Source organism: Phasianus colchicus, chromosome 6, assembly GCF_987193195.1.
Source record: "Phasianus colchicus chromosome 6, bPhaCol1.hap1.1, whole genome shotgun sequence".
NCBI lineage: Eukaryota > Metazoa > Chordata > Aves > Galliformes > Phasianidae > Phasianus > Phasianus colchicus.
In genome coordinates this window covers 36,593,745-36,615,720 of record NC_143441.1, presented here as the reverse complement: position 1 = coordinate 36,615,720, position 21,976 = coordinate 36,593,745, and the positions used below count along the sequence as shown (strand labels likewise).

At 39.0% G+C, this 21,976-nt stretch overlaps 1 protein-coding gene across 16 annotated transcripts in view; it reads right to left on the bottom strand.

Annotated features, from left to right (window-relative positions):
* Positions 1-21,976, bottom strand: part of KIAA1217 (KIAA1217 ortholog) — a 345,028-nt gene that overhangs the window by 65,961 nt on the left and 257,091 nt on the right. For all 16 annotated transcript variants that reach the window (XM_090142968.1, XM_090142967.1, XM_090142969.1 and 13 more), the window contains 2 exons: positions 10,122-10,320; positions 4,857-4,950 (listed from right to left, as the gene is read on the bottom strand). In XM_090142968.1, coding sequence (XP_089999094.1) covers positions 4,857-4,950; positions 10,122-10,320 — 293 coding nt within the window. The remainder of the gene's footprint in view (positions 1-4,856; positions 4,951-10,121; positions 10,321-21,976) is intronic.

Genomic DNA, 21,976 nt, shown 5'->3' with positions numbered 1-21,976 from the left:
AGATTACAAACAATTCAGTAAAAAAAAAAAGCTAAACATCTCAAAGAAGTTGGATGCATGTTTACAGGTATCTGAAGAACACAGAAGGATGACCCTGCTTTTATTATCTCTGTATTTTTCCTGCAAACCAGCACTGAATTTCAGCCCCCTGCTTCTTGGGGACTTGTTTGAGGGCTTTTAGCACTTGTAGGGCTTTTTTAAGTTCAAGATTTCATCAAGGCATAGCACAGAGGAGAGTGAAAGTGTTAGCCAGGCACTTTCAGGTGAAAAACGAAGTCGCTGTTGCACAGTTTCAGTAGCAAAAGCTGTTCAACATAACCGTTCACCCAACTTATCAAACGACTGCATCATTCTACAGAACAACTCAGTTTAACTCATCCCCTCTCACCTTGGCAGCCCGATGCCCTGTTGCTGCCAGGAACATCATCACCTTTTAGCCACTCAAACTCCCAGAGCAGCAGAGTTTCCACGTACCTCGCTCCCTGACTCTGACTGAACTTGCCCAAATTGCCTTTTCACAGAGAAGCAATTTCTGAAAAGAAAAACCTCAAAGCGTACCTCAGTACAACAACAGCCACAACAAGCATTCCTTGAATATTCCGGCCTCACCCACTCAGCTGAGGTCTGGGACAAACTACTGACCTGGTAAAGTCTCAGTCCAGCCTTGGAATTAAGAGAAAACATGGTGGGTCTAGAACATTTTGAAACCAAGTGTAACCCACAGGCTTCAGGGCAGGTGATTGGGAAGAGAAAGACTGCCAAGCAAAATAGCCACCGGTTTGTTATGAAATAAAATTTCCCCCTGATTCTCAAACTGGCAGACAAATGATGCTGAAAGCAAACCACTGCATAAACCAACACCATTAGTATCCAGCTGTGCCACCAGAAAGACAGACAAGTTACAGGGACAGAAGGGTGAGATTGTAATTTAGGATTCTTCTTATTTCAGACCCTCCGTAAAAGAAGGAGGTAGGCAATGAGAACAGAAAATACCTGTGCCCTTACAGGGGGGAATCCTTTCCACTTGAAGTCAGCAGTATGGCACCAGGAAGTCACAGCAACAACACAGGACAAAAGGAGTTCTGATACCTCCAAAACACTGAATTCATTCAGCAACACACAAATATCTGCTGTTCTTTAGTGTTATCTATTGGCATTGTACCCATACACCATTCCAAAATGTGAGATGAGAGATAAGCTGGACCCAACATTTAGTAAATCTAAGAAAGTCTTTCCCCTTTGAATGTGTAAACCATTAATTCCAATTGCACAGAGCAGCATGGCGGCATACATGCACTTGTACTGTAATTCATAACAATGCTGGAGAAAATAAAAAGATCATCTTAACTTCCACATCTGGACATGAGACAGTATCTTGAAAGTATCGTTGTGTAGAGACTTAGAAAGAGCTGATTAATGTTACGTACTCAGGCAACAGAATAAAAGACTCACAGCAACATGAAGAATCCAAAGAGAACAGCTGCTACAGATTTTCAGTGTACATCTTGGGGAAGGAATAAAAAAAATGAAGGAAAAGTACAAACACAAATTTTCAGTGAGACAGCACTATGTGGCTACCTCTTGCTTGAAACAACATTCAGCATGGCAGACTTGTCAAACAAACCATTCTCTTCAAGATGTAAACAGCCATGGCACAGTAACAGTAAGCAAATAAGGCATTCTGAAGGATTTCAAGAGAAACTGCTCTTCAGAATTCATTTACAGCCCAAGCAAATCTCCTTTTTTCAACTCAGTCCATTGAGAAAGGTGCATGAAACAGAAAGAAGACCAGAAAAATTAGAGTTAAGGGATGAGAGAGTGGAGCAGTTTAGTGGAATGTCTGAATTTTACAGATCCCACATTCCTCTTGCTTCTCATCTGTGTGGGTAATACTTAATACTTCAAGTGTTACTGCCAATTCCCATACAGGTCTCACATCTGTTTGGTAGTTAAAACAGGTGTCCAAGCTGGCAGCTAACATGATTTTCTGAGATTATTCTGGGTCTGTTACATGGAAATGATTATAAATCACATGAATAGAAGCCTGAACATCATCAAACCCAGAGATAAATGTTCCAAAGGGACAAGAAGGCAAACAGTAGAAAAATCTGTAAAGGCACAATCTTCCCAACTCACAAAATAAAACCCAACATCTTTAACTCGCACATGACAGGAGATAGAACCAGACTCCCAATATCACCATGGAAAAATGTATTTACAACAGCCAGCTCTTGACATCCTAAATAATTTTCTTTCAACTCACCTGAAAATAAGCTACCTTTCTGTCAGTTTTTTAAACAGTTGCTGTGCACAGTGGTTACCAGAGTTTTTCCCACTGCAGGGAATTTAAGTGCTTGCAGACCATATGAAATTGAAGAGCATCAATTTACCCAGTGCAAAGGTGCACAGAGAATGAGGGACAAGAAGCAGCATTTTGTTACCATAGTATTGCACATGCACTACCATATGCATCAAATGTATAAGTTTTGCCTTTTGTCTCTCACTCCCTCCCTCATCCCTAACTTTAATACCATTTTCTAAAGGAAGATGTATAGATGATCACACTGCCTGAGGGTGGTTCTCTCCGAGCCTAACGACTTGTGAATCTGAGGGTTAATTTCAAGCAGATTGAACCAAAAAAAAAAAAAGATAAAGATCAGTAATCCATTATGGCCTTACAAATTTTGCCAATTTAGACAATTGTGAGAAGATCCTACAGTACTTCTGCCAAGCTGAGCAGAAGCTGCCATGTGTTTTCCAGAGGAGAGACCACTATCAGAGCTCTCTACTTCAGGCAAAGCTTTGGCTAGGATCCGAATGAACAAGGAAGAACCCAGCCATAAGACACCGATCCTTAGACAAACAAATGTAATTATTTCCGGCGCTCAAGAAATTGCCTGCTTCCATGCTTGTAACTTTGAAGTGCAGAAGTCTACAGTGATCAAAGGGAAGGCTTTTGCATGTTTCTCTGCAGTGTCCCTATGAACATCCTGGCTTCGACTTCAGCTCTCGGACCAGAGAGGCAAGATATTTGTGAACTGAGAAAAGAGCTGTTTTGTTGGATGCACAGAATTTCAAAACAGCACCTCTGTCATTTCAGCAGAGCAAATATAATATTCTACCATGAAAACAACATTATTGCAAAGGCTATCACTGTGTTACCTTAATTTTTGAGTGATGGCCAAAGAAAGATAATTTAGTCATAATCAAGAGGCATTAAATGTATGTACCTGTTATTGTAAAAAGTATTTTAAAATAAGCAATACAAATTAATACAGATGCTGCTATTTCACAGAAGCAACCCGTGTTCAAAACAACACTGTTAGGCACTAAATAGCTGGAAGAGGACCAAATAACCAGTCCTTACATTTGAATTTACATAGCTAACAGAGCAGTTAACTGTATCTGAAAACACATCTAGAGAACACAAATAGAGCCACAGTAGATACATCCAGCATTCACTGCACATGCAACAACAGTCTAACTTTATAAAGTCACAGTAACATTGCTATAGCAGTTAAGGTCATAATGCACAGTGATGGTATGTCATGCTTTTGAATACGAAGGAGATGTATCAGATATATCCAGTTACTGCTACAGGAATATAAGTAGAATTGAAAAATTTCAGGACCTCAAGGAAGACAGTAAAAGCTATCACATTAGCCCTTTGAAGCATATCTATTTGCTCTCTCACATTGCGTGCGCAACAGTGTGAATAATCAAGTAATTAAATTTCTGACCTATCAAAAGGACCATTTTATAGCTGAAGTATACAAACGAGAAGTGGTTGAGAATAGTGCCTGTAAATAAACTATTGCAATCTTTCTAAAATAATGAGGCCCTAAACTGTTGAAACAGCAGAAGTATTTCCATGAAATATTAATTATAAAGCAGTGTGACATGTTCAGAATTGATAATGAAAACAAGAAGCAAATGCACAATTAAGCAAATCCCTTCACAGGAAATTTTCAGCGCATTTGAATCAGCTGTGGAGCACACATAAAAGTCACAGCACAGGTGGGACAGGCATTTCCTTCTGGACCCACCGAGCTCATTTGCTTGTTCTGTTTCCCTGGGACAGTCCCCACAGGTAGACAGGAGATGAAGCTGTGTAGCCTCACCAACTGCTAGCTGTGTCACTGTCTGTGACACTGGGTGTGAAAATATGGTGGAAGAGGTGCTCGTGCACAGCCACATCTCCTGTCCTCTGAGCATCAAAGGGGAAAACACGGTCCAGTAGAAGATAGAGAAAGAGACAGTGTGGAAGAGAACATGTCTCAAATGCCTTCTCCGTATTTCCCAGTACAGAATGTTCATGTGAAAATACAAATATGCCAGATCTCATTCAATACATACAGAAAAATTCCAGAAAAAAAGCCCCAAGCCATTTACACTACAACAGGTATTTCTCATTGAAATGGTAATTTACAAGGTGTTTCAATAGACTTCAAGGTAGGTAGGTATATGTGCTTGGCTACTCTAAACCAGTCCATGCTGAAGCCTTGCAGGAGTGAAGTAACATCCAGGTTTACTTCACTGTAAAGGATTGGAAACATGAAGAAGCTTTACAAACTTTGAACATTCCCCATCTCCCGAGATAATTAAAGACATTGTTTGATTCACATGCTTTAATGCTAGTAAACAAGAACAAAAACAGCTAATGCTTAGGGCAAATAACTGGAAAACAGAAAGTGGTTAAAGTTTCTTAGCTATGGAAAGCTTTATCACTTTCCTCTTCTGTATGTGCTGTACACGTATCCTACATTTTATAAATTGCTGTGTATATATTACAGTTATTAAACAATTAACATAAAAACTGGAAGAAAGAAGAGTATAAATGCAGTGCTAGTACTTACCCTTACGTCTCCATTTACAGCTCTGGAAGTGTGATTAAACGCGTGTGCGGGATCTTTGTTGTAAACTTTAAGGAAAGACCGGTCTTGAATATTCCTGGAATCAAAAGAATCAGCAATGATAACAGATGAAAGTAATTGTATTTGTTGCTTAAAAGTTTAAGGTAACAGACAAACATAGTAGGTCTGCAGCCGACCTATGAGAAAAACTCAAATGCCATAGCTTAGGCACACACAAACAAAAGTCTACTTTGATTCTCTTTCCCATGGGAAGTATCATTCTTTCACTACAAATCCACACCCATAAAAATTAGATAGTGTTAAGTTTCTTTCAAGGTCCTGCCACAGAGTGAAAGCACTTTGAAGACAATAGAGCTTCAGCATTTACTCAGTGCTCAGAAAGATTTAGTTAATATTTACATGTTTTATTGTGCATGCAACCCACATGAATTTTTGCTATTCTAGGAAAAGAGAACAAAAAAGAAAATAGTCTTTCTAATTGCAATTAATCTTGAAGCAATTCCAATTAACAACTTGTTCACAGATCAGAAAAAAATTAGTAAAAAATAAAAATGCAGCAGCAGATAAATTACTCCTCAAAACTTTATCTATTATAAAGTTGGGGTTTTAAGGGAAACAAAAAAGCAGTTATGAAAACCAAATAAACAAGTAAAAGTTCTGATGAAATCTCCCACTGAAATGGTTTAGACAGAGAATTTCTTTTGTTTAATTGAACACTTTGTCATTCATAAATCCATTTTTAAACTATTACATGTAGGAAAGAGATGACAGAAGTATTCTATTTTGTTTCAAAACCTACCTACCTTTTGTTAATTTTTTGGCTTAGAAATTTGCACTGAACTCTGCTGATGCCTTGTTCACATTTCATCAGTAGCAAAGTCTCCAATCTACATTCACTCACATCCTTTCAAAACTGCGATTCCTTTCATTTCCCAGTAGTGATCTCTAGAGGATTGACTCACACATGTGACTGAATTCCTTTCCTCCAGGTGCAGCTACAAGTCTACTGAACTGATGTTAATCACGAGGATTATCATTTAAAAATGAAGGAAAGGATGCTTGGGCAGGTCCAATTTCTTTCTTCCAATGTCATATTACAATCAGTGATTGCTTTGAATGGGTAGCTAGTCAGAACTTGTGCTGCTGTTGTAGATGTCAAGTAGTTATTAAAGAAACTCCACAGCTCAAGAGACAGATCAGTGCCTTCTGTTTAAGAACTGCAGGGCTGATGAGAAAGTTAGTATTTATGAGTGTTTACTTGTAGGCTGCATAGGAAAATAGCTACCTTGCGGCAAGTACAAGTTCTTCAATTATTTATGGTAATATAAACTGTTTTCCATCTTACAAATGTGATCCTTCTGCACTGAGACTTGCGCCAGTAGTCTCAGTTACCATTTTCTGCCTCAGATGTAGAAATACGTTCTTTTTGATGCAAACCTAACTCTTTCATTTTCAATTCAAGAAATGCAGTATTTTTCATTTAAATAAATTTTATCTGCTCCTTTTTTCACTCTGATGGCTATGAGATGGTACTTAACTAACTGGAGTTTTTTTAAAAAAAGCATTCTCCATAAATACTTCTTGTAGAAACATGACATGTTAAAGTAAAACATTGCTGTAAGGCAAATCACCGAAATATTAGGCATTTGATCTCTGAAGTGAATTCTGTTTCACCTCATGTTACTATCCTAAGATAAACACCACTGATAGCAGGTATATATTACTGTATATTCATAATTACTACTATTTGCATTACTGTAACTCCCAGATGCCTATGGCATGTTCAAAGGCCTCAATGATATGCGTGTGCTGTATCAACATCCTAGGAAAACAAGCTCCTTACCTGCTTACAAGATGAGTATAAAACACAAAAGACAAAAAGATAAAGGAACAGAAAGACACAAGGAGAGCAATAACCTCTCTGGGCTGAAGGGCAATAAACTGATTCTGGCACCATGGTCATACCCTGAATAGGGAATGCACGAGAAAGGGTGAAGGTGAGACTGGAAGAAGAGCAATACAGTGGCTTTGTAGGTATTTGTGGAGGACTCCTTCCAAGCATGACAGAGGGCTGCCTAAGGGGGAGCATGAAGGCACTTGTTGGAAAATTAAAGACATGTACAGTGAAAGTTGGCATTACTAGCCAAGTGGAAGCAGATGGCACTTGGTACTGAACAAGAAATGAAAAGTAGCGTTGAAGTGGGCTTAGAGTGGCCCTCATAATGAAGACAAATATTTTTTATTTAATTAGATAGAGAAGATACAGTCAGAGGACAAGTGAAAAAATGCATGTGAAACAGTCTTCCTGATGAGCTAGGAGAATAGCCTTTATTGCCTCCTTTGAATGAGTGGAGTGAACCTGCATCGAATGTCAGGAAAAGAACGTTACAACAGTTGATGTAAAAAAAAAAAAGCTAGATGTTTAAAGCTGTCAAAAAATGTTTAAAAGTTGATGATTTAACCAAGTGTTTTATCACTACATGGTGTGAAATGAAAGGCTGCATCAGCAGGATGTTATGCAGAAAAAAATTCTGAAGAAGTCAACAGTGAAAGCAGAATCACGAACAAGATTAAGAAAACAACTGATTTTGGGAGCACAAGTAGCAAGCAGTGCTTTATCCCCAGGGATTAAATAAGAAAAAATAATAAAGAAATAAAAGAAGAGGAAGTGGGATGGTCTAATGAAGAACATAATTTGAGTTGAAACTAATGGTGCTTGAGACTATGTTAGAAGAGAAGATCAAGATTTTTGTTGGGGAAAAGAGGCAGGTTTCATGTCACAGAGTTGCAAATGTTCACAGGGAAGACATCAACAGTTGAGCTAGTTTCACTGGCACATGTAAATTTTCACAGAACAACAAACCAGAAAATCAGTGCTTGAGAATATGACCCTCAAGTGATAACTGAAAGAAGAGAGGAGAGAAACAGTAAGAAACTGGGGAAGAAAACTCCTTGAAATAAAGGGTGATCAGAGTTCCAAGAAGAAAGCAATGACATACATCAGATATCTGAGAGAATAAGGGTGTAATGTTCACAAAAGCTAGCCAGTTGGTGACTTGAACAATCGTAATGGAATAGTTGGGAACAAAAAACAGGTAGAAATTAAAAGAATGAAGTCCCAAGGAGGGTGGAAATGGGTCTAAGATTGACTGAATTGAAACAAGTAAAACTCCACCAGCAGTTACAGTGATTGCTTAGCTCAGGAGAGAAAGATGATGGGGTGGACAGTGGAAATTTACTTTGTGTACAGAGAAAGTTTTGTTGGGAGGCAAAGAAACATGTTTGCAATGTAAAGAGTAGGCACTATAATACAGCAAGACATTAATAAGAAGACAAGGCAAAAGACATGAGGCACAGAGGAAGATGAGTCAAGTGGAGAGCTTAGAGTCAATTGAAATGCTTGCGTATAAAGCAAGGAAGAAGGAAGATAACTGAAGGAAGAGATGGCAAGCAAAGAAGAGGAAAATTATACTTTTTATCTGTTCTCTGTGGGGAGACGCTATGTAAAGGTCATGTGAAAGAGTAAGGAACAGAAAAGGAGAAAACGTGGAAATCATTAAAAGGTGTTAAAAATGCTACCAGTACTGCATGCTTTGGACTCCAGTAAACTAGATTTATTGAAGTTTCCTTACTGAGGAGGGTGGCAGCTGAAGGAGGGTGTTTGGCTACAGAGGAAGTCAGCTGGAATATGGCATTTCCTCTAGAAATGATCTACAATACAGGCAGGCACATAGGAACAGAGGAAGCAGAGAGTGAGCTATGCTTGATTCTGGCAGAGTGATGCCTGCAATGGGAAGAAAGGTGGAGTGGTATTAAGATAATGAACAATGGCAATACTGGGGCAGGGAGGGGATGAAGTCATAAACTGTTAGTCTGAAACTCAAGGGAAGATGGAGTGATAAAGTGAAAGAGCTGATGGGCCAGACTACAGCTGGCAATAAGGCACTCAGCAACAGAAACATTGTAACACCTATGTTGATTTAATCACTTGATCAGATATAGTGAATAGACTACTTGAAGTATAAGAAACTTGAGAACATGATGAATGAGGATGCATAAATCAGATGGGGCTTAAAACTCGAGTAACAGAGGCCAAACTATGGTATGGAAGACTGCTAAGCAAGAAAGATTAAAGAAAAAAAACCAAACAAACCAGAAACTGAAATCCATGAAGCTGGTTGACAAGACACTGGATAGTGAGACTGAGAAAAGCAAGACAGAGGAGAAAAAGTGAGGTGCAATGCTGTTCAAAGACTAGAAAGAAGAGTAATGGGGGAATTTGAAGTGGCAATGCTAGAAAAACCCCAACTTGTACCCAAGTCAAGTAATCTCCAGAAGAAACGAGGCACTAGTGGGCAATGCACTTCCCTTACTTTCACATCATTTTCCCGCACTAGAGGTTGACTGGCAGAAAGGAAACATCTTTTCTACTTTCTTCTTCATCCCTTCAGGGTCTTCTGTCCTTTTATTTTACCTCATAGCCTCTAGTGAGAAGGATGGCACAAAAGCACACCACATCTCCCTGAACACTTCTATAGTGTGACATGCCTGTAGTATGTCTTAGAGTTTTGTTATGGCATCATTTGGGACTTGGTACGTCCCCTAAGAATCTGATCCTTTTGCTTGAGGAACAGAGACATCAGGACTGACAGATGACAGAAAGAACCGTCCAGATGTTAGCCAGAGACTGAACTCAGAAGTAGAGAAGGAAAGAGACTGCATCAGTTGGCGCATCCTGACATCAAAAGGAAGGTGGTGAGGCTGCTGCAGCAGTGGTCACCAATGCTACAAATCCTTGGCAGTGTAAGAGAATAAATAATTAAAAGTGTTGTGAGGACATTAGTAACATTCATTTTTGAAACTTTGGGCTCACCTGGAGATGTTGCTCTGCTAGAAAAAAAGCTGTATTTTCTGCAAGTTTTTGTGTTCAGTATGTTAAATATTTATGTCTCAGCTAAAATGCAATAAAATATTAAATATGAGAACCTGTATGAATACAATGCATCTGCATTCATCAATGGCTTGTGCAACAGATGTTGCACCTACAGCTCAAGGCAATGCCAGATCAAGCCTCCTGTATTACTCAGATATCACTGAACAGGCTTTTAAGTGTCAAGCCTCTATCTGTTAGATACTTATCAGCTCCACACCTTTTTAATCTTTAAGTGCACTGCGTAAAACAAAACAAAACATCATCAACAACAAAAGAAATCCAAAACCCAACACTGTAATTCCTCTTATACTTACCTCACATCACACAGTTCATAGTATATGTTTCTGCTCTCATCCTTGATGTAAATGGCCACACTAGGTGATTCTAGCATTTTCATTGTCAGCTGCTGGGGGAAGGCACTTACAAAAAGGGCACGAATTGTGTCTGTGCTTGTGATTTCATTTGGCATCCTCAGCTGCTTTGTTTCATCTCCATATTGAAGATATAAAACACCTACAAGTAAAATAAAATAGGAAATTACTATTCATAAGTGCACATAAATGATCTGGTCTTCCAAGTCCATGTGGAACATGGGTCAAGCCCATACAGAGGACAGAAAAATCAACTCACAATCCTTGCACATAAAGCAAATAGAATGTTTTTTCAACATAGGATAGGAGTAGAGTACCACACTTTGATGAGAATCCCATTTTTACTGATCTTCAGTTAGATAAATCAGAAGTTTACTTCAAGAAGGCTACTGGAATGCAGTATGTCTGCTCTACAATGGAAGGTGTTAGTAAATCAAAAGGTATTTTTATTTTTAAAGCAGTTGAGGAAGACCTTCACCATTTTATATCACCCACTTTCCCTTAAACAAAAGTTTTGTGTCTTAGCCTCGTGCTTACCCAACAAATCCCCTCCAGAAAACAGACTTCCATTTTAGCACTGGTAATTTTATATTCATAATTCAATTTGCTGGCATTATATAGTATAAATTTGTAGGTGAAACTCCCAGCAGGAGTAAAACTAAGGTCACACACAATTTCAGATCCCTTCAGTTTTGTAGCTCTCTTAATAGGCATCCTTAGCACTCAAGGAGAGACAAGTGTGGTCTTAGATGCTGAACTGCAAAATGCAGATATTCTTAATCAATAAAGACAAAAAGTATATAGCTACAAGGACTGCTTTAAAAGTAATGTCTCCTATTGTCCCACGACATCAGAGACAGATGGTGGTGGTATGGCAGTAGAGGTGAAACTTCCCACCAATATCCCGTCACATTTTGTTGTCGTGTGACAGATGGCAGCAGAGGGGCAGTCTGACAGAATGGCATCTGACATGGAAGTGCGTGTGAAGCAAAGGTATGGAATTGAATTCCTCTATGTGGAAAAAATTGCACTCGCTGGCATTCACAGACACTTGCTGAACATGTATGGAGACCAAACAGTGGATGTGAGCACACTGCATTTCAAGCAGTGGTGACAGTGACAGTGGGTCAAATCCGCTGGTGCGGATTTTTACACAGCATGCAGACTCTTGTTCAGCAATACTAAAAAAATGCATAGCTAATGATGGTGACCATATTAAAGTATAGTGTTTTACAGCTGAGAATTTGCTATATCAAACACTGTTATTGTGCTCCTTGTATCTTCTATAGTTTCCATGGAAATAAATAGGAGGCCAAATTACTTTTGGAGCAGTTTACATAGTTATAACAGAAACATCGACAGTGAATTCACTGTCGGTCATGTAGGTAGAAGCAAGGCAGTTTTACACCACCTAGTCTGGATGCTGCTAGCATGTAATGGCAGATGCAGAGCATTCAAACTTAACTATTGCCACATCCTCATTACATTTTCAGGCAGACTCTGGAGCCTGAGTGGAGTTCTGTGCTGCCACACCTTTGCGTACGCCAACAACTGCAGGTAGACTAAAACTAGGCATGGTACTTTACATAAACTGAATCCATCATGATAATTGCAGCATAAGCGCACCATATGCTGTCAACATGGTGAATACAAGCAGGAGGGTTGGGAATACAAACAGGAAGGTTGGGAACTCAAGATCCTCAATGCTGTTACCATCAGTTATCACCAAATCACTAAACTTGGGTGGTTACTCATTCTCAGTTGAAAGTCATCAACAATGGGATTGGCAGTCCTGAGTTCCAAACACTGATCATAAACAATAGGAAAAACTAGAGTTCTAGAATGTAAAGGCATACAGTGAGAAGAACAGAAGATATTTTAATCTACGATGTGCTTTCCTTCCTCTTAGTCTTCAGTATTTTTGACACTACACTGTCCAAAATCGCTGTACAGTAATGAACAGATACCCATTATCTACAATCAGTTGGTAAGTAATTTCCTAGCTTTCACAGCTAGGAAAGAAAGATTAATTTTTTAAGAATTCTTAACAAGCTACTCAATATTACTCAATAATTTAACATTAGGCCCCTCTATAAAACAGACTGTTTTAATCATTTCCCTACGATTATCAAGAGTAGCTCTTTTTCCTTTATCAAAATTGCAATCAGATCCTCTAGGAATTCAAATATAAACTTCCATTTTCCTTCAGCTGAAAAACCGTTTCAGACTGAAAAGTTCACAGAAAAATTTCCTGAAAATTTTATTTTGGATGCCAATATATCATGAGTTATTAAACGATTTATTTATTTTTAACTTGAGGGCATCATTTATATCTCTATGTTCTTCTAAGGTAAAAATGGCTTTTTAGTCCTCATTCAAATATTCACTACTGTGAAACATTTTATAGAATTTGGAACTAACTGTATTTTAATACCATATGTTTTCAATCGTATTTAATTAATTGCTCCAAGAACATAAACCTATTCATTTGTGATTATAGATTTTAACTTAGAACACAAGGCGTGTTCAATGTTTTGTTACTGAAGCTTTCTTGGATTAAACAGCAAAAAAGTGTATTCTGAATAAAAATACAGACTTCACATATAGCTTTGCAAGTGTGTGTGACTCTCTTTTCTGCCTAGTTTGAGCATCTGTACAGATTGCAGAAAATATTGAGCTACTGAAAACATTACACAGCAGAAATGGTAGAGTTGAAAATCTTTCTCATTCACAAGCATGACTTATTCCAGAAAAGTCTTGACTCTGCCTGTCCTCAAATATTTCCACAAAATATTGATCCAAAATTATATTACAGTTGTCTCCGATTTTCAAAACAAACGTGCATGCAACCCTAAAAGATCCTGACTTTGAATAGAGAGCTTTAACATACAATTCAGAGAAATGTTTTGACCACAGTATTACTGGAGGGGTAAAATGTACCATCAAAGGCATAATAAATTCTCCTTTCCTTACTCTCTCTTAAATCAGAAGTCCTTTAAATAATCTACTGCCTTTCCCCTTGAAGTGACCAATATGTTTCATGACATGATGATGCTTTAGTGCATTTCCTATTTGACAAAACTAACTGCTTAGTCGTACAAACCCAGTTTCAGCACGATGGGATAAAGAGACTTCAAAATGCATTATTTTAAGTAATTGACATTAGCTTTCTCACACACATTGCTGGGCTGAAACTTTGAACTCAGGCAATATCCCCACGGCCAACTTCGTAGAAGCTGCTGAAGCTTTGAGGTATGTTTTACTTTCAGCTAAAATATTACTCCCTTGGAGAATTAAAGCAAGAAATAGAATATAACTCTGGTACTGGTTCTATTAGGGCACAAGTCAGCAAAGGTACTGGCAAGAATGCTAAACAAAAGAGATGTTAATGTCTTTGTATACTGTCCAAGTCCTCTTGAACTTATGCTTCTGTTACAGTAGGTTTACCTGACACATGAAGATGATGCTGAGTTTTACACAACACACACCAAACCAGACTATTACATGCCCTGCTACTCTAGGAAGACAGGTAACAACAGCGTGCATGAGTAACTGCACTGTTAAACTCTGCAAAGCCCAGGTCTGTCCATGCTGCACTACCACCTCAGGGTATTCCCAGATGCTGCCAGCCCTGGCCTTTTCTACACCTACAGGGCAAACTGCAGTGGTAGGCTTCCTTGTTCTTAGTGGGAATTCTTATGGTTAACTTAAGTTCAGAAACACCTTTGGAATTTCTGATTGTTCTTCATCCTCTGGGAAATGGGCTACAGCATGAAACACAGGCTGTAGCAAAAAACATTTATGTATAAGCTAGGCCTTAGAAACTTAAAACCTCTTAACTTAAATTGCTTCACAAAATTCCTGTTAACAGAAAAGTATGTTTTATAAAAGGGGAAATTAAACACCCAAGAGGTGAAAGACCATTTTCAAAGTAAAGCTCACAAGCATACAATTCAGATCTTCTGATGATCATGCTACACACCACATGATCACCCTTCCCTTCCCAGCATACAGAGGTCTTTCAAAGCCAAACCACTTTTTGTTCCTCCCTTTAGGAAGGGTTACTGACAGAAGGAGGTGCAAAATAGCCTTTTCCCTCAGGGTTCATCTATATGCAGAGTGTACTGTGAGGTGCAGTGTTAACCTGCTTTACATAGGCCAAGTCACACGGACAACTACACAAGTGTTGGGTGAAGAGAGTGCCCAGATCAGGCCCTCTGAGCCTTCAGTTCAGCTAGCACAGCTCTGGGGACTGCCCATGTTGCAACTACGGCTCCCAGAGCCACAGCAGAGCCATAGCAGGGAGCTGGGCTCAGATACATCTGCTGGTGCTGGTTGTGGAATCCACTGGGCCACTGAGGAAGCTTACATTATGGGGAACCATACCTGAACTCGTGGGGTCCAGGAGGTCTACAGGGCAAGGAGCTGTACCATACTCATACCAGCAAGCTCTTAACTCCTTAGTTACAAGTGGTAAAGGCTTATTCCTTATGGCAAAAACTAATGCTACGTAAGCAGCATGACACCACCCAGCTCACATCTCTATCTCTCAGCACCATCATCTAATCCACAGTGCAGACCTAATTCAGACTAAACATCATGCTATCGTGGTTTTACTGCTAGCAATGACCTCAGTACTGGGCAGCTGAAAGCTAGTTTGAGGATGCTTAGAAGAGCTTTAACTATAACTGGCTTTTATTTACAGAGCAGGAATTATGTCTACAAATTGATCATTTTAGACAGAAAACCGTGGAGCATTCAACAGTAAAGAAAAGTTAAATACCTGACAGATCAAGAATAAGTTAACAAATATAATTAAATCATCATCTAGGACCTTTACAAATACCAATTAATTCTCTCACACAATAAATTTTAAATGTTAAAATACTGCTATGCTCACAATTAAGTAAAGAAAACCAAGGCAAAGCAGTTAAGCAACTTCTCAGTGTTGTGAAAGAAAATACAGTCAAAGCTTGATCTGGTGTCAATTGAGACACCTGAGAAGCCACAAGAAACTCATCATCCAGGTAAGACACCTTGCAAATTTCTGTACTGAAAATCCGACATCCAGTAACATCTTATTCCATGGGCTCCCACCTGAAGAGACGTATTAATGCATTTGGCTGAAGCTTGGTGCTGTGTGCTAATGCATTTAAACTTTCCCACAGATACGGAAATCAGTGGCATGAACAAGGCACTGTTAATTGTCTTTTGGCGCAGCCACTCTATTGAACTCTGGAAATACTGAGCCCAATCTGAAAGCTTCAAATAATTAGTAAAGCTGGTTGGAATAAAGCAATCAAAAGCTGGATGCACTGGCAGCTCTGGAATGTCTTTAAATCAAAGGCGTAAATCTAGGTATTAATAAAATGTGAGAAATATGTATGGAAGACCTCTAGGACTTGTTCAGTGAACAGCTAATTAGATAAATTAGCAAAGAAAACTTTATCTTAAGGAGAAAAATTATAGAGTACACGGTGAGGAAATACAGTAAGAATTGCCAGATATCAAGCTGAGTTATGCTTTCAAAAGTAAACTAAATAGCATAGTGTTAAGGTTTGATACAGTTGTCATTAGATTAGTTTTACCTTTACCTAACCATCATTTAACCATATCTTTCTGAGACACTGAACAGCCTTTGTCTTTACATGCTGGTTTAACCTGATCTTCCACCATACAGCAATTGAGTCACTGGCTCCATCTGCACTTTCTTTCACACTGAAGTCAGCAGCAATGCCAAGCGCAGAAGGGAGAAAATGAATCCATGTTTATATCTGTTCAGACCTGTATCAATTTTAAACTCTAAGGATAACTTCTAAAATCTTAATGATGACTACTTCTGTTGGAACATTTCAGGGCTATCCAGAGAAGATCACAACAAAGACTGTTAAGCATTTCCTCAAAATTAGATTAACAATTTTTTAAACTACAGCGCCGAGATCATTCCAGTTTTCCTTTGGTTTATCTTTGACACAATTATAAAATATAAAACCAAGAGTGGCACAGCCCCTATTGTTCTTCACTCACTACCTAATAAAAAAAGATAACACGAAGTTGGTGTCCTTATCGACAAATTCTGCAAAAGTTATGCAGGTACAAATTTATTCCAGTAACACTTCTAAGCACTGTGGAAGAATCTCCTCAATAGCAGTTCTTTCTTTCCACACCCACAAGACTTGTCTCTCTTATTTCACCACATACATTTTCTACTAGTCTGAGGTCACTGCCATGACCCTTGTGGTATTTCTAGCCTGAAGCTCTTGTATTAGTTTCCATTAGTTACTCCCTGCTGAAAATCTATCTTCCATGTTCATAATGTGTCTATAAATATTCTTAGCTGTCTTCAGGTACTAAGAAAATCAAAAAGTACATATTTTCCTGAAATAAAAGAAATTACTTATTTGATATAATTTTATTCCCAAATAGCCTCTAGAGTTTTGCTCAAGGTATTTAAGTTATTTGTATCAATTTTAATAAAAACAGGAACTGTTGAATTTAGTCCAGTAGTACTTCTTACTGCAGTTTCATCCTTGGTTGCTATCTACTGTAACTTGCTGTAATTCTGCAATATTCTTACTACCTAGTGAAAAAAAAAAAACATGGAAAATTTAACAGTTACAGGTAATTTCAATCAAAGTGGTGTGAGAGATGAAGATTTTTAAGTGTCACTCAATATAAGCACTTCACTACAAATAAACACATTTAGCTGGCAAAGAATAAAAAGCTAAAAAATTCCAAAAGACAACTGACAACATTCTTTATCAAGGGAAAACTTGTATTTGTTCTATCTGATCGCAGGAAAAATATTGGCAAAAGAGACTATCATATACCTGTGTTAGCAGCCTGTCAAGTGTAGACAGTTATTTTGGTAAGCTAGAGAGTTTGGGGAAATATTTTGATTTAACCCATTTTGCCAGGTGGAAAACACTGATCTGACAGATGACTTTTGGATAATAATTGCATCTAAACCTCTGCTCTTGCCAGAATAGCTTCACTGACCAGCAAAATGACTTTTTCATACTCCTAACTTATAAAAAGATGCCAGTAAACTTGGAGGAACACAGAAAGCCCACAGAAAGCCCATTTAATGACCAAACATGAAGAAACTGATGACTGAACAACTCAATGAGACGAACTAGGAAGTCCATGTGTCCCAGAGCTATTTTTAAGAGGGACCACAGGCTTTGCCATGCAATACTGACAGACTGCAGTTCACACTCACCGAACAGTTAGTGTAGCAAAACCAGAGCAATATGCACAAACAGGCACAGGACTTTCCTATCAGGGTGTAGCAGCTGTGCTGCTTTTGTTGACCAGAAGCTGAGCCCCTGGCCTCTGCAGAAGCCGTGAGCCCTGGCCAGCCGGCTCCCAGCCAGAGGTAGCAAGCTAGTACAGCTTCACAGGATGTGTCTGCCAAAGGCTACGCAGACATGTTAAGCATTTATTGACACCATAAGCAAGAGTTCTATGCAGTGATGCTTTTCCTTTTAACTTTTATAGAGGCAATAGCAAAAAAACCCAAACAAACAAACAAACAAAAAAAAAAAAAAAAATCAAAAAAACATTAAGCTTCCTGTAATCATACAATCATAGAATGGCCTGGGTTGAAACGACCTCAAAGATCATTTAGATTCAACCTCCCTGCCATGGGCAGGGTTGCTCTTTCCCTAGAACAAGCAAAAAGAGCCAGATGGTACCTGCTTGCATTTCCTTCCACCTCTATCAAGAACACATTATTTGAGTTGTAACTGCTGCTTATAAGCCTGTTTTTTAGTATTAAACCATGTAGAAGTTATGTGTGCAAGGGCAGAATCTGACCATCTAATCCCTCCATATTCACAGGCCATACTTGATTGGTAGTTCCACCACATTTAACAAATCCTCCATGTTAACCATGGGAATTGTCTTCAGTACTTAATTTCCAAAGAGTTCTCTGCTGTCAGTAGCAAGTTTAGGGGCTGAGCAACCAGCATGTGAGAGCATGTCTGGTTCTCACATCACACCAGAAATCCACGTCTATAGTTCTAACAAGCAATTTGACTTCTTCTGTCATTAAGGCCTACATTTAAATAGGATCTTGGACTAGCAAACTTAGCACAGTTAAGGAGAAGACTGCCAAGAGGTCAGTTTACTGGGGTCATTTCAGTTTGCCATTATCTTTTTCATACTAATGAAGCCAAAACTGGAGGTAATACTCAATGTACAATCTCACGAATACCAATAAGAAGGGAATAATCACTCCTGCTATCTAAGTTTCTGTTCATATAGCCATTTACGTAGTTTTCACTGCTGACCTATAGCCATTTCATTGCTAGACCCAAAGTCCTCTCTGCAAAGCTGCTCCCAAAGCAATCTTCCCTCCCTATGCTTTGCTGCATTTGCATTTCCCTTTGCTGAGCATCACAAGGTTCCTGCTAGCTCAGTTCTCTGGCTCACTGTGGTTCCAGTGAGTGGCAGGCTGACTCCCCAGCACACTGAAAGGTCTCCCACGGTTAGTGTTAACTCAGACCCTGACCCTGGTTCATTCCATCTCAACAGCCTGTTTGCTGTTACAAATTACTGTCCCCAGAGCCCACTCCTGAGGAAGACCATTCAAAACCAGCCACCAGCTGGACATGGAAATATTAAGCCCTACCCATCTTGAAGGGTACCTCTTTCTCCCCAGTGTGGCTATAATAATGCAGTAACGGGTGTGTGAAAACCTTTAAAATCTTTTCTAAAGCCACGCTAAACAATCACAGAATCACAGAATCGTAGGGGTTGGAAGGGACCTCCAGAGATCATTGAGTCCAACCCCCCTGCCAAAGCAGGCTCCCTACACCAGCTAACAATATCCATTGCTCTCCCTCATCCCCACTACCAGTATATTCATCACAGAAAGTAACGGGGCAGAAGCAATGGTACCAAAAGTTCTTTTATGAAACATTTGAGCAGTTAAAAATTAATCCAGACAGACTTCCAGTTTGAAAGTTGTTCAGATCACTGACTCTACTATCCCAAGAAAGTACCCTAATCAGCAGGCTATCGATCAGACTCTGGTGCAGCGCTAATCCTCTGTTTAACTCAGGCTAATTTATAGCAAAAAATGCAAATGAGAAAAAACAGATCAAGAGACAGCCATACATGACAGCAAAGAGACGACAGTATTTTCCTTTCAGAACAGAAACCTGAATGCAGGCCCAGCTCTATATAACATTAGAATCACTACCTAAAAATAGAAAAAGTGGGGACAATGACTAAATCCTAGAACTGTTCTCATTCAGAGACTTGCTGTCAGCACTGGCAATGATTCCTAAGTGCACTGTGCTGAGGGTGAAGCATTACAGTCCTCTGCTTGGCCAAATTCTTGAACTTCTCACAACACATGGAACTGCACTGCCTTTTTTTGCTTGTTTCTTTGGCTTTAAGCATGCCCTTGTGCAAACGGATTAGAGTTAGATTTATAAATTCTACTTAAAGTGAAACTTTGATTAAATTTGTCCAAGCAGTAGCTCCTATACCAGATTTGATGCCTACCTTTCCTTGCAGGGTAGTATGGCCTGTACAAGCTACTCCAGCTGCCAGATCCCTCTTCCAGAAGACACCAAATGCTGACAAAACAAATTGCTGCTGTGAATCTGAGTTAGAAGTGATAGAGCAGGATGAGGAACTTGCAACTTCTTGCAGGTATGATTTGCAGAAAACAGGGAACACACTGCCATCTTTAAATAGCTTTGTATATTTTCTCAATTTGGATTCCTAATTACTTTGCCTCCCCCTTTATCTTCACCACTTTTCATTTGGGTTTTATTTATGTTGCAAAGTCCAATATGGGCATTTTCTCATTATGCATATTACCCAACACAGGTCACATTTTTAGTTGGAAGTCCTTTAGAATTACTGCAGTGCAAATAAATAATAAAGATTTCATTCAGAAAACATTTAACAGACATAGTAATGACAGATACAAGGTAGCACAGATAATAGTTTTACTTCACACACTACATATCTTCTACTCCAGTATCACTGCAATGAGTTCATTGGAACCACACTGATACACCCCATTGCAGTGGGGTCAAATTCAGATCCAGAGTGACACAGCATCTAAAATACATTGTCAATCAGCTTTTTAGTGTCAGACAGGATGTGCTTCTGTTGAGACAGTATGTACTAAAGAAGACCTTGCTTCTTGGAAATATTTTTTTTTTAAGGTACACACAAGATCTTGTATAAAAGGAAGGCTTTGGTAAGTAAAGAATAAATGTGAGTGCACAAGAGCATGCCTGGGGTGGCCCATATTTCACTGTTCCATATAGCTGTCTTTCACAAATCATGCAGGGACAATAAATGAAACAGAAAAAACCCTCAGCACTACTATATGTCAGTATGATTGTTTACCTTCCTTTGGTCTCCTGCTGAAAAGTATTTCACGTAAGAGGTGGTTTTTATTTTCTTTCCAACTCCAAAAACTTCAGCTATAATTTGAAGAAACATGAAAGAAACTGAAGTTGGATGGCAAACTGAGGTAACTGCTGCTACCTTGCAATATTTTAATTTCCTAGGATCTGTTTCAATTCCGTAACTGGAACTAGTTGTTTCAGGCTGTTTTTCTTACAGACTTGCCAGCTTACTTTAATGTATCTGACCATGACTGCAAATATTTACATGACCTTTTTGCATGTTGGCTGCTTTGCATACACTGTAAAAAGACAAGATAGGGAAAATTTCTTTAAGATGACTGAATACATTAAAGCTCTCCTCAGTCTTAACTTGAAATGCAGTTCCCAGGGAGCTTTTCTCCCATGAACTAAGCTGAAGCTCCCACTGACTTCATTAGGCTTCAGTCCTGCTCTAAGGAATCCAAGGGGACAGTTCCATTGCTAATAAATACAGACTTCTCTTATAAAATCTATGCCGGCTCACAAATTTTCTGCCTGATTTAACATGCCTGCTTTAATTTCTAGCTCATAAATGGTAAATAACAATTAATTACCACCAATATAAGTCTGCTTCTTTACTATTTATCTTTTTTCTGTGTAAGTAAGTTTTAAAGTGCATTCCATACGCACAGTACATTCCATATACACGGTTATTTCCACTATTGGGTGGCAGCAACCAAGCTGCTTCTCTTTCTGCAAAAGTAAAATGGTAACTGAGTGTGCACATATAGCCCAGAAAGCCAACAGGATCCTGGACTGCATCAAAAGAGGGGTGGCCAGCAGGGTGAGGGTGGTAACTGTCCCCCTCTACTTTGTACTCATGAAGCCCCATCCAGCATCCAAGTTGGGGACCCCAGTGCAGGAAAGATGTGGAGCTTTTGGAGAGAGTCTAGAGGAGGGCCTTCCAATATTTAAAGGGAGATTATAAACAGGAGGGAAATCAACTATTTACATGGGCAGACAGCAGCAGGACAAGGAAGAATTGTTTTAAACAAAAGGAGGGAAGATTTAGATGAGATGTAAGGGAAAAGTTTTTTATTGAGAGTGGTAAGGTGCTGAAACAGTCTGGCCAGAGAAGCTATGGATGCTCCATCCTTGGAGGTGTTCGAGGCCAGGCTGGATGCAGCCCTGGACAAACTGATCTAGAAGCTGGCAACCCCACCCACCAGGGGGTAAAACTAGATTATCTTTGAGGCACCTTCAAACTAAAGCCATTCTATGATTCTTATAAACTATGGCCCTGAAACTCTCTTGAAAAGGCTTTAAGAACTTCTGCAAGAACTGCTGCAAAAGATCCAGGTGTTAGCATTATAATCAGCATTTCCATAGAAAGCAGGAGTAAAATTAATGGACTCTATAATTTGTGCCTGCTGATACTAG